The sequence below is a fragment of the Lissotriton helveticus genome, chromosome 1_1 (genome assembly GCF_964261635.1).
Source record: "Lissotriton helveticus chromosome 1_1, aLisHel1.1, whole genome shotgun sequence".
Taxonomy (NCBI): domain Eukaryota; kingdom Metazoa; phylum Chordata; class Amphibia; order Caudata; family Salamandridae; genus Lissotriton; species Lissotriton helveticus.
The window spans coordinates 1,630,473,740-1,630,487,097 of NC_136057.1; the positions used below are offsets into that span (position 1 = coordinate 1,630,473,740).

At 43.6% G+C, this 13,358-nt stretch overlaps 1 protein-coding gene across 2 annotated transcripts in view; it reads left to right on the forward strand.

Annotated features, from left to right (window-relative positions):
- Positions 1-13,358, forward strand: part of RAPGEF3 (Rap guanine nucleotide exchange factor 3) — a 1,135,646-nt gene that overhangs the window by 628,279 nt on the left and 494,009 nt on the right. For both annotated transcript variants that reach the window (XM_078688545.1, XM_078688554.1), the window contains exons 12-14: positions 1,152-1,240; positions 3,083-3,161; positions 4,596-4,746. In XM_078688545.1, coding sequence (XP_078544671.1) covers positions 1,152-1,240; positions 3,083-3,161; positions 4,596-4,746 — 319 coding nt within the window. The remainder of the gene's footprint in view (positions 1-1,151; positions 1,241-3,082; positions 3,162-4,595; positions 4,747-13,358) is intronic.

Here is a 13,358-nt window from a genome sequence, read left to right on the forward strand (position 1 = left end):
CATGTAATTCAAAACAAGTTTTCCCAATGTATAAGTTGACCCACAGCCAAATCATAGGGATTGTGTTGTTTTTAAAGTCTTCAAACATTCTACAGATTAACCTTAAAATACCTTGAAAAAGGAATTTATATTCCTTTACATAAAGAATACTGAGAAGTAATAAAATGGATATCCTTCATGTGCTAATTCGTAAACACACAACCCTGCCAAGGTTTAATGGAACAGTGCAAACCCTCAGCAGTTAGCTGTGTACAATCACTGAAAGGCAAAAGGTTGCATAGAACACCCTACCATGGCTCCTTCTGATATGCTGACATTTGCAGATGTTTGATGTCGGGATATATTCTGTTGGTGTTCTAACCAAAGCATAGTGGAAGGTTCAAACTGGGGCACAGGCAAATTACTGGCAAATTGTCTGTCTTTGAGATGACAATGCATACTGTAACAAAGTTTGATAGGAGTACCTGCTGAAGCACTGTCAGGGCATCCCCATCACATTGACTTGATTGCATTAACATATACATACATGCATCAACACCGTTACAACAACGTTATCTCGACATCCAATGCAAAACCGTGCTATTATTTCGATTTCAAATTCTAGCATGGGGCCCACTTATTGCAAAAATACTAAATCATCTGGATTTGTAAAATCTTAATTTGCTGAAATGTAGGAAGTGGAGATTTTAGCTTTTTCATACTTTGGCTGTTAGAGTTAAAAGCTTAAGTTTTTGTATCATGATTGTACAAATTCATGGTTGATTTAAGCTAACCATTATTTGACCAATTGAGTTCTTTTTTGTCCTCCACTTTTCGATTCAATAAAATCTTCCTTGTTAACAATCTTTAAATATGCACTGAAGAATAATAAATCAATATATTCATGCTGATCTTCACCCACTTCAGCTGCATGATATTGTCCATCACCTGGTGAGGCAGGAAATGGTATAGAACATGGGATCTCTTAACCTTCCAGTCATCAATAGTTTAACAAAATACTGTCTTATTAATATTTCTAGCTTGTTTTAAGGACCTTCACACAATAATTATTGAAGTTTAGAAGGCAGTGAGGTGCTTGGAAGGGGCATGATCTGGTAAAATATCCCACAAGGATTCTTCTTGGTTAGTTGACTGACTGCTCTGTTTTTCAGATACACAGTGATGTCTGGTACTCCTGAGAAGATCTTCGAACATTTGCTGGAGACAATGAAGCTAGATTCATCCATATATGATCAGACAGGTTTTGTACCACAATTTCCTTTTGTAAATTATTTCCTTTGTGTTACTATTTCTTTCTCTGAAATGCCAAGGTCAACTTTTTCTCTACCCCTGTCATTAAGTATCTTGTACTGAAAGCTTTGGATAGGTCATCATTTTCTATTCACTTAATTTTTCAATATACTTTTCATCTAAATAAAAGTTCAGGTAGGAGATCTTTGTGTATGAAACTCACTTAAATATTTTGTCAAGATCAAGGTCACCCTGCGGGTTTTCGTGCTAAGAACAGAGCACCCAAACTTTCAAATTTAGAAAGCTGTGTCAATGTAGACATTTTTAGCATCATCGATAGCTATGTATTACTATATCATGTGCTATCTTGTAAGATGATGAAGTGAAGACACAGTGTACATTTTTCCTTGAGAGGGGTTGGGGAAGTGGTTCTACGTCTGTTTTGTAGATTTCATAATATGACAGTTAGAAGTTCTGAATTGAGTGTGATAACTAAACTACTGATTGAATATAATTTGGGCATGCTTTCTTAAAATAGCCCAAACCATATACCAGGATATTTTACAGAGGCAGAAATGTTGTGGAGAAAAGATGTGTAACATTCCAAAAGTAGTCTCTTCACAGGTGTATGCGTAAGATAAGAGATAGGAGACCTGTCAAAGGTTCAAGTTATTTTAATCAATGAAAATCCCATCCAACCATAAACAGCTCATCCTCCAACAGTCAAGTCAAGTCATAAAACGTTATTTCGATTCACAAGAAGAATCATAAAAGTGTACATTTTAAAACATGAATTACAGATGGTTATCAAATCTATAAATTCAAATTATTATCATACAGTGAATTTCAACCACATTTCAACACATTACCCAAAATAATTTCAATCCATATGTAAAGAAGATTAAGAAATTCATAAAAAATCAAAAAGGACAGAATATGCAATAGTAAAGTGCATTATGCAGTTCAAGAATTTGGGTATCACATGTATAAGCCAATTCAACCTTTCATACTATCCAGCTTATTTTGCCCTGAACTTTTTAAGCAAGTGTTTTCTCAGTGTTCCCACTGAAGCAGACAAATTTCTTTCAAACAGGGTCATATTTTCAATATCGTTTCCTGATAATAAGTGCCAATCTCTCTCTTTAAACTTTATTCGGTTTTTGTGATATGGGAACCTACAGCATATGACATCACAGTGACCCTCACAGGTGTGCTTGACAGGGCACAGGTGTGATTACCAATAGAAGAGACCACAGGGTGAGATACCACAAGATGTGCTTTAATTTCGGGAAAGCGTGGAAGTTAAGTAAAAAAGCTAATGCCAGTTATGTTTCTGATTCGATTAATTGTATTGACATAGTCAATTGGATACGTGATTTACAGAAATAACTTGTGGATGGAACCCACCTGAGATTCAAGATCAATTTTAGTTTCTAGAAATAACTTTGATTTTCAAAACATTTATGGGCCAAATAAAAACTGAGAATCAAGAGAGAGGTTTATATCTGAAAACAGACCACATGTTTCCATTCCTGGGTGCTCTGTGTATAATAACCACCATCTGTCAGATGAAAGAATTTGCTAAGTGCACTCCTTGACTGTCACTGGACACACTTTTGTGTTATGAAGCACGCTTTTCATTAGAAATGTTTTTATAATTATTATTTTTGTTGAACATGTATCAAACAGAGAGGATCATGGAACTGTCAACTACTCCATCATGTTCACCAATCTTTTAACCCTGTGTTCTCCTTTTTGCAGTAACCGTGGTGAACACAAATATTTACCTCTGTTGCTGACAAAAACCAGGATCTTCAAATTGTATTTACATTTTCTACTTCTTTTTTTACAGACACGTTCTTTGGTGATTTCCTACTGACCCACAGTGTTTTCATGCCGACCTCGCAGCTGTGTCAGTCCCTACTACATCAATATCCTTTGGAGTGTATTGCTATTCTTTATGGGATAGAAGCACGGTGTCCACAAAAAAGGTCTTCCATATGGACATGAACAGAAAATGGGCAACTGGTCTGTGAAATGGGTAGATAGTCTGTGAAATGGGTAGATAGTCTTTGAAATGGGTAGATAGTCTTTGAAATGGGTAGATAGTCTGTGAAATGGACAGAAAGTCTGTGAATGCTCGCCCAACAGTCCAGGAAAATGAAGGTCTTTGCGATCTTTTGGAAGAAAGTATTATCAAACCTGTCATCTTTCTTACCAAAATGGAAGTCTAACAGTAAGGCATATGTTCCTTATTTACGATGATGGTCACATTTATAGCACCCGCCCCGATGTCATCCCTGAGGTTATCCCAAATCTGTATTTTACTAGAAACATGAAAACTTGTGAAGCGCATAATGTTGTATGGAACACTATGGCAACAACTAATTTCTTCTCCATGTCTCAATCTGTAACAAGGACCTGCTGAAGTCAAAATAAACCCCATGTTCTGATTTACCATGAGGTAGAAAGAAGTAGCATCATGACAGTGTGAATGTGCTGTCTTTGCCTCCATGGGCTTTACTTATGGTGACCCATTCTCTCAAAGTTTACAATTAATGAATCCATTAGTTTTCCTGATCCAGCGTAACGAACATCTCTTTGTTACTTGAACAACTCATTCCCCCTGTCAGGGAGGAGGAGCACACCTCCTTTGAGGGCAACTGTAGGAAACACAGTTGCAGTTCACCACAAAGAACTGTGTGTGTTCTGTATGACTTAAGTAACTTTTCTTCCCTGTCTGCTTGCGATTGAAAATCCACATATAATGTATTCAGCCACTAGGCTAGAGCGGGATGTGGTAAACACGACAAGCATACAGTAGTTTCTGTCTTGTTCTGCTACGCTGCTCCAACTGAAGAGACATATATTTTTTATGTATTATTCTAGTTTTTCTAATTAGTTTTAGAGAGTTGACTTGCAATGGATGTATGACGTTACAAGGCATGCTTTTACAACGCATGCCATTACGACGCAGGTTTTACAATGCAAGTCGTTACAACGACTTGCGTTGGGGGGCGCTCGATAGTGAATAGTTTAATTTACTATTCCAACTCCAGTCCCCATGGATAGTAGGGAAGGTGTTGGATAGTAATTAAACTATTTCCTATCCTAGAGCGCCCTCCAGCGCAATTCGTTGTAATGACTTGCGTTGTAAAAGTTGCGTCGTAATGGTAGTGCGTTGTAAAAGTTGCGTTGTAAAGGATGTTTCCCCTTGCAATACATTGAATTAGAAAAAAATCGTCATGAAATTTAAATGTGTTCCAAACCGGTGCCCGTTAACATTTCTTGCCAGGGGCCCCAATATCTTTAGGATGGAATGCCGTGATTTATACTATGAGCAAACCTTCTTAACAATTTCTTACTTTCTACGCGGAGCCATCAGAAGGCACTGAACAGGAGAAGGCTGTGTACTCCTTCAACAAAAGGCAGAAAATCCTGCGTTTGATTAGCCAGTGGGTGACGCTTTATGGAAGGCTGGTGCAGATGGAACCCAGCGCCCTCAACCTTTTAGAGGTAATTAGAGTTTCAATTGTTTTCATGTTCTTGGTTCATATGTGGTCAATGGAAGTAGGCTAGGCAGATAACAAAGAAAAAGTCAGCCTTTTAATGAACAGAATAGGGTTACAGAACATAGAAATTAGCCAGGAGTCGTACAACACCATAACCCAACACCGGAGGATTATTTGTAGGACAAACTTTGATGTTTTCCTATATGCTCTGTCTTTTTTCTCATGTTTAATTGACTAATCCTCTAATAATAGGGGGGTATCGCTAATGATGGCAAAACACTGACAGGCATCGACAAATCCAAAATGTATTACATACGAGAAAGCTATTGGCTTTGTCAATGTTTGATACTCATGCTGTAAGGCAGACTGGCTACTGTACAGCATGACTAAAATAAAAAATAAAAACACTATGACGCAGCGAGTGTTGGTTGCGTCATAACACACTTTTTAATACCTTTGTCATGCATGTTGTACAACATAACTAAAAAACATTGACAAAGCTAATAGCTCTCACAGGCAAGACCTATTGACTTTGCCATTGCTTGATTTTATTTTTAATGTGATATGGTGTCTGATGCTCGCCATTCGATGGCTTTTTCTTTCTCTGGAAACTTTTCCAGGCCTCTTCCAACTGGAAGTCTACGGACAACCGGTAGCTGTGTGGAGCATATTTACTAAACTAAATGTGTGTGTTTAAGTATGAGTGAGTTTGTTAGTGCACGTACCTGTCTGTGATTGTATTGTGTGTGCGTCCATGCGTGTTGGTGACTGTGTTTGTGTCTGTTTCTGCCATGCCTGCTTGTGTACTAGTGTGTACCTTTTACCTTGGGTGCTTGTTTTAACTCATGTGCTTTTTTGTATGGATGATATATTGTTTTTGTGTGCAATTTTTTATTCAACTGTATGTGCTCAGTACGTGGTTGTTGGTGGATGTTTGTGCCTGTTTCTGTATTGTTTGTGAACAGTGTGTAACAGTGTGCATCTTTTTTGTCTTATTTGAATGTGTGTGTTTTATGTATATCTGCTTGTGTAACGGTGTGTAACTTTTGTATCTATTTGAACATGTGTGTTTTATGTGTGTGTTGTATATATGTGTGGGTCAGCTTTTGGCTACAACTATTGCCCTAAGGTAACTATAGTTCACGCCCACGCCATGCACTGCTAATTACCCCACATATTACATTACTCGTGACATCTTCTATGACATCAGTGATAATATTGCAGCATTTGCAGTGAAATTACTGATGCAAAACCTGTGCATGGTGGGAGCATGATTTATAGTAACCTTCGGGCACGAGTTATAGTTACTTGAGATAACTATACCTGCTGAATCTCTATGGTTTTGTGTGTGTGAAGTCTGAACCCAACTACAACACTACAACGTTCCTGCAACCTTTGGATTTTTAGTGGAAAAAATTATATATATGTATATATTTTCTGCACTTTCCGTCGTACTTTGCTGATCCTCCTCCTAACGGCACCGGTGCCAGCAGCGGTGAACAACAACCGCGTAATAAGTTTCCACACAAGGTTAAATCTCCGGAACTCAGAAGAAGATAACACGCAACACACCAGAGGATAGCACAATTATACTTTATTGTGCCCACAACAACGCGTTTTGGCGATGCCTTTCTCAAGCTTGAAAAAGGTATTGCCGAAACGCGTTGTGGTGGGTGTTGCACGGCAGTATAGCAGCTCGTAGTGCTATTCACAGGCCCTGACGTTGTAGAAAGGAACACACACACGGCACTCTGAGTTAGCAGGAAGCCACGAGCGACCTCCAGGCCCTTTTTTTATACTCTCTGGCCACGCCTGGCCAGAGAGTGATACAAATTGTGGTACTGGTTCAGGGGTGGGCAAGCATGCCGAGAATAACTAGACCACTACATCCCATCCCAACTTGGTTCTTAAAACAACAAAGTCTTAAACAGAATATCAACATACAAAATCAGCTAGTCTCTTGCTCGGCTGTGGATTTCGCCAGAGATTGTAATGAAACTGGCCACCTCTCTGGTCTTGTCGAGGACTCTCCCAGCTTTGAACACCAGCGGTATTACTGTGTCTTGGGGAATCCGGCACTGATTGTTGGGGAATCCGGCACGCGTTGAGGCGAGGCCTCGCCACTAACGCTCTCTGACACATCCAGCGGTTCTTCACCTGTTCTCAACAGGTCTCCTTCTTGAGGTGTTTCAGTTGGAGTTGGAACTTTCTTGAACCATGATACATTTCTTGTGAGGGTCTCTCTGTCCCGTTCAACCGAAATGGCAGTCCCGTTGGTTGACCTAACTGTCCATAGACCGGGCTCATACGGTGTTCTGAAGTTTCCTCCACTCCATCGATTTCGAATTAACACGTGACATCCGGGCTCTAATACACAGACTTTGGCTCGTCAGCGCCAGCTGGCCCTGTCGTTGGTTTCCTTCCTCTTGGCCTGGGCCTCCTCCGGGTGATACGGTTCTGGCACCCAACCACCAGTCACCGGCAACCAGTCTCATCGAGGCCCGGTGCGCATGAGTGACCACGGGGAATGCTGAGTGGTGCAGTGAGGAGTACTGCGGTATTCCCTCATGAACTGGTGCATGACGACTTCTGGATCCTTTTTTTCCGCTACTGTTATCCGCAGTATTTTGTTAAGGGTACGCATGAACCGTTCTGCTTCGCAGTTCGCCTGAGGCCACTGCGGGGTGATCCGGTGGTGCTTGATCCCCAAACATGTCATCCAGTCTTTGAACTCACTACCTTGAAACGGAGGTCCATTGTCTGTCTTGAGGACATGCGGTAGGCCGAACAGAGCAAACTATCTTTCCAGGACAGGTCGCAGATGAGTAAAGGCAGTGGATGGCAGGACCTCTACCATTGGATACTTAGTGTAGCTATCGACAAGCATGGCGGTGACGCTCCCATCAGGGAAACTTCCAAAATCAAGACTCACCCATGACCACGGTGACGGCGCGGGGCCTTCGGTTATTACTGGTGCTGAAGCTTCAGCGTTACTCGTGATCTGACATGCGGAACAGTTTTGCACCATCGTATCGACGCTATCTTCTAGGTCAGGGAACCACACCTTTTTCCTCATCCTTGATTTCATCCGTCCTGTGCCTTGATGACCTTCGTGGGCAAGGGAGGTTTCCCGTTCTTGCAGCCCTTGTGGTATTACAATCCGTCCGCCCCGGAGTACGATTCTGTTTTCTGCTAAACTCAACTCATTCCGAATCTTCCAGAATTTCCTCAAGCGACTTCGTTCTTGTTCTTTCCAATCTTGGATGTTCTTGAGCAATTCATCCCACGAGCTGCCTCGCAGAGCATTGGCTACTCTCTGAAGGACGGTATCCGCCCTAATCTGTTCCTTTATTTCATCAACTGAGAGCGCTTTTGGACATGCTCATTGAGTGATCATGTTGACAAAATCTTCCGTCTGCGTTTCCTGTTCACATTAGTCTTCTGATTCTGGTGCCGGATGGCATGATAGGAAGTCCGCAGGATTCTTTGCGCCTGGTCGGTATATTAGATCCATCTGATAATGCTGTAACTGAATAGCCCACCGTTCAATCCTGGGAGGTCGATGGGGTGCTGTTTCTTTGAACAAAGGCACAAGTGGTTCATGATCTGTGACGACCCGGAACGGGTGTCCACTGACGTAGAGATGGAAATGGTTACATGCCCATTTAATCGCCAACGCTTCTCTCTCTATCTGGGAATACCGGGTTTGTGTGGCTGTCAATGACTTGCTTGAGAAAGCCAGCGGGACCCAAGTTCCTGGTTCAGTTTCTTGAGTGAGCAGGGCTCCAAGGCCTACGGGGCTCGCATCTACCAGCAACTCCGTGTTGCGCGTGGTGTCGAAGTAGGTCATTGTTGTGCTATCAAGCAGAGCAGATTTTATTAGTTTGAACGCCTTGTCCTCCTCTGTGTTCCACCTCCAGGGGACATCCTTCTTGGTGAGATTTCGAAGGGGCTAGGCAATGGTTGCTAGGTTGCGGATGAACCTCCCACAGTATGCTGCCATCCCTAAGAAGCTCCTAACTTCAGCGACACTCAATGGAGCAGAAGCAAGTTAAATCGCTTTGGATTTTCTGGGGTCCACTCTTACACCCTCTGAGCTGAATACATATCTGAAGAACTCGATGTTGCACGAAGCGGTCGGTGATGTTCTTCTAGAGTCTTGGAATGTATTAAAATGTCGTCATTGACATTTAAGACTCCTTGCAGGCCTAACAGAGCCTCCCTCAAGGTGTTTTGAAAAATCTCTGCCGCTGACGATATTCCGAAATTGAGTCTTTTGTATCGACGGAGCCCAAGATGTGTCAAAAACGTGGTTATATATCTGCTCTCCTCCGCAAGTGTTAGCCGGTTGTATCCAGCATTGAGATCCAATTTTGAAAACCATTGGGAGCCATTTAAATCAGCCAAGATGTCATCTACTGTCGGCGTCAGGTGTCGTTCTCGCTTTATAGCTCGATTAGGCATCCTCATGTCAATACAGATTCTAATTTTCCCCAGTAGCTTTGGCTTTTCTGCGATCACCATGGGGGATACCCAGGGGGTTGGTCCCTTCACCTTCTCGATAACTCCCTGCTGCTCCAACTCCCTTAGCTCTCGCTCTACCAGCGGCCTGAGGTGAAACGGAATCCGACGGTGCCGTAGCGGCACTGGTTGGACTGCCGGATCTATATGTAGCTCCACTGGTGCACGCTTGATGTTACCTAGTCCGTTGAAGAGTTGTAGGAACATGTCCAGGATATCATCGGTCTGCAGGAGTTTTACCGCATTTGCAAACGCAATCAGGTTCAGGTCTTCTGCTGTGTGGCTTCCAACAAGTATATCCGCTTCGCGGTCAACAACGTGGAACGTTGTTGTGACTTCTTGGTTTTCAGACCTTACCGTGACTGTCATCTTTCCTTTCAGTGGAAGTGGTTTTTGACTCCCGTATGTGAAGATCCGTATTTTGGACGGGGTCAGTATCTGCTTCGGGTTTAGTCGTTTGTAGTGTTGCAGTCCCATCACGTTGACGGTTGCTCCGGTGTCAATCAGTTCTGTCACAGGGAACCCATCAATTTCGATGTTACACTTCGGTTGAGGGCATCGCGGCTTCTTGAGGTCACTCGCAAATGACACGAAGTAGCACTCCTCTTCGTCTTCTGTGGATGAATCATCGAGGCGCAGTGCATGTCGAGACGTTGCTTTGACTGGCCGTGATGTCGTTGGTTCTTCTAACTCGAGGTGTCTCACTGCCCCGGTCATGGTGCGTCTTCCTGTTTGGTTTCTTCCTCGCGACCCTCCCCTACAGACACTCGAGAAGTGATTGGGGATGCCGCATTTGGCACACGTTTTCCCTCTCGCCGGACAGCTCTCTGGGGAATGTTCTTACTTACCGCAGTAGCCACACTGCGATCGTCGCGGCGTCCGAGTGGGCCATCGTCCTCGTCCTCCCCGTCCTGTGGAGCGTACTGCATCCTACACGTTCTGTCTTGACAGTTGTTGTCTGGTCGGGTTGGTGGCCGAATGCGGCTTCCATCACGGAGGCTCGGACATCTGACAGTTCATGCGACCGAGCCAGGACTAAGATTTCCTCCAGGGTTATGCGAGGTTGTCGTAAGCTGAGCCATCACCTCCTTTGTCTGATCATCCTCTGTGCAGGTGCTCACTAGCTCCCTGAGGCGCGCATGAAATGCGTCCATTGTTTCTCCTTCTCTCTGTATTGCTTGCCTGAACTTGAACCGTTCATAATGGGGATTGAGTTGTGGGTCGAAATGGGCATCCAATGCTCGCACTGCGGCGTCGTAATCAGTGGCTGCGCCGGTGTATGGGATATGGGTGAATAACTTGTATATTTCATCGCCCGCAGAGTGTAACAGCAGTGACCTTTTCACAGCTCCGTGCATCTCCCTCGTGGGTACGAAGTAGTTGTTAAGGCGACTGACCCATACTTTCCATCTCGGTGATGCCGTTGCCGGGTCAATCAGTTCACTGAACGGGGAAGTGCCGTGATTTGAGTGTGTACTGAATGTGGAGGGGTTGTTAATATTGCCGGTTGCTGTACTGCTGGTGCTGCCTGCTGCTGGTTCGCTTGTGCTCCTGGATTCGACATGTTGTTTTTCTGCCTGTCTTTTGTTGGTGCTGTTATTTGCTATTTGTGGCAGGGTCTTGTTTCCCTTGCTGCCGCCAATGCTTGTTGTGATTTGCCTGTTTTTGTTCTTTTCCCGGCTCCTGTGTTCAGGTGTGGGCAACACGTTGATGTCTTTTCCCTTTTCCTTCCTTCCTCTTGCTCCTCCCCGGGCTCTTTGCTGTGCTCTGGGCAGGATTTCCTCTTGGCTGTTGCCAATGTTTGTTTCCTGGGTTTGTGCCACGTGCTGCTCTTTCCCTTCTCACTAGCGTGCCTCTCGCTGCCTTCTTTCACCTCCCTGGACTTTCCGGGGCCTGCTTGCAATATGTGGCGCTTCAGCGCTCTCTTCGGCGGGCCTGCCACTCACGATGCCTCTTTCTGCCTCCAATGCGCATGCGTGCGGGTGCCGGTATTGCCGGGGAGTCTCCAGCCGGATTGCAGACCTCACAGGATACGGGGATACACGCACTGTTAGCGCGGTAGCTAGGTTGAGTCTGCGGGCTCTTTGGGCACTCTTTCGTGCCGCTCACCTTTGCCGGCAGCACGCGGTCTCGGTCAGGGCGTTCCGGTGGGGCTTCTGTCTTTCCTTCCCCGCTCGCTGCTGCTGACGCGTGTTGGTTCTCTTCAGTCCTGTTTGCTGGTGGGGACTAGGATTAATTCATCCCACCCTCGTCGCCAGTGTCGCGCGGCAGTATAGCAGCTTGTAGTGCTATTCACAGGCCCTGATGTTGTGGAAAGGAACACACACACACACGGCACTCTGAGTTGGCCGGAAGCCACGAGCAAACTCTAGGCCCTTTTCTTTATACTCTCTGGCCACGCCTGGCCAGAGAGTGATACAAATTGTGGTACTGGTTCCGGGGTGGGCAAGCATGCCGAGAATAACTAGACCGCTACAGTGGGCACAATAAATTATAATTGTGCTATCCTCTGGTGTGTCGCGTGTTATCTTCTTCCGAGTTCCGGAGAAACATATATATATATATATATATATATATATATATATATATATTTTTATTTATTTATTTCCTGTCGCTGACAATAAGTGGCAGGCGGTGAAAATTCTGCGTCAGGGATGTAACATCTTCTCTTTCTTGGACTCAATTAAAAAACAAAGGTTACTTTTTATACGCACACAGATGCATCCCCGCAAACGACTGGAAAGGGAAAATACCAAAGTACTTTTAAGTAGAATGCTAGAATATGATACGACTCATTGTTTAAAATTTGAGCCAGAGTGACTATAGTATTTAAACATTGCGCTCACAGAGATCACTAGAATAGATTTAAAAAGTCACATATTACCATTTTGTTTAGAGTTGCAAGAGGCCCTTCAATATCGGGCAACATCCAATGTTCGAGTATCTGAGGCTCCAAAATGATGACGTCATTCAGCAGGTGTTTGTGTTTTCAGAAGCTATTTACAGGCAAGGACTCAAGGGCGCTTTGCTGCAGATAGTAGGGTCACTGATGCAATTAATAGATCTCCATCTGTAACATACGAAGCACTGGGAATTATAGCCCTTTTACCCCACAGACGAGGTAAAAAGTTCACTAATGCAGTTGATTACGATCTATAGAATGTTTTCTTTTAAACTCTGATCTCTTAAAATACCATTATAACACATGCCAGATGGAAGAACAATCACGTGTACACGATGGTACAGCTTACACAGCAAGCAGAGTGACACACAACAAACTACAAGAAGAAAAACTAAAGTATTGCCTGCATACATATTTCTGCTTTATATTTTCCTGTCATGTTTGCTCGGTAATTAATTGTCGTCCCTTGCTGAGTGAAGGGAGGTAGTAGCTTCTGCATGTTCACTGCTGCAGCTCACAGTGTGCGTTCAGTAAGTGTTCTTTGCTGATGGATTCGGCAACCCCCCTAACATCCTGCCGCCCTGCAAGCACTGTATCTCTATTCTGCAGTCTTAGCAGTGACTCCTTGAAGTGGGGTTTAGTACTGAAAGGAGACACAGCTGACAGACATGCGCTTACACAGAGTGCTTCAATAAAAAGAAAAAAGTAGCTCCCACAATGCAAGCAGTGGAAGGACTGTCACCAAGGAAGCAGTACTTTGGAATTTGATCCTGGGGAGTGACAAATACAAGAAAAGGAGCTGGCAGGCAAACAAGAGTGACAATGAAGCCAGCCAATGGTAAACTAAGGCGGACTCTATGCCCTCTGAAAATAAAATGTCTTGCAAGCAGAAGCCCAAATGCTGTCTCAGACGAGACCTAAAAAATGTATACATGTGCTATGGATACTCACACTTAATATATAAAATGTACAGTGAGATATGATGCAATGAATTTGCATTGACTTTATTAAAGTTTAGAGAGTAAGGATTGATTGGAGAACTATTATCGAGAAAATAAGGGAACAAAGCATGGATTTGTTGAAAACCTCTTTATTTTACACACACTATCTGTTTCAAGTGCAATTGACAACAAAAGCTTATAAATGTCTTGTGTGAGCATTTTAATGTGAGCCAGTGTTTGCTGTATGATTGC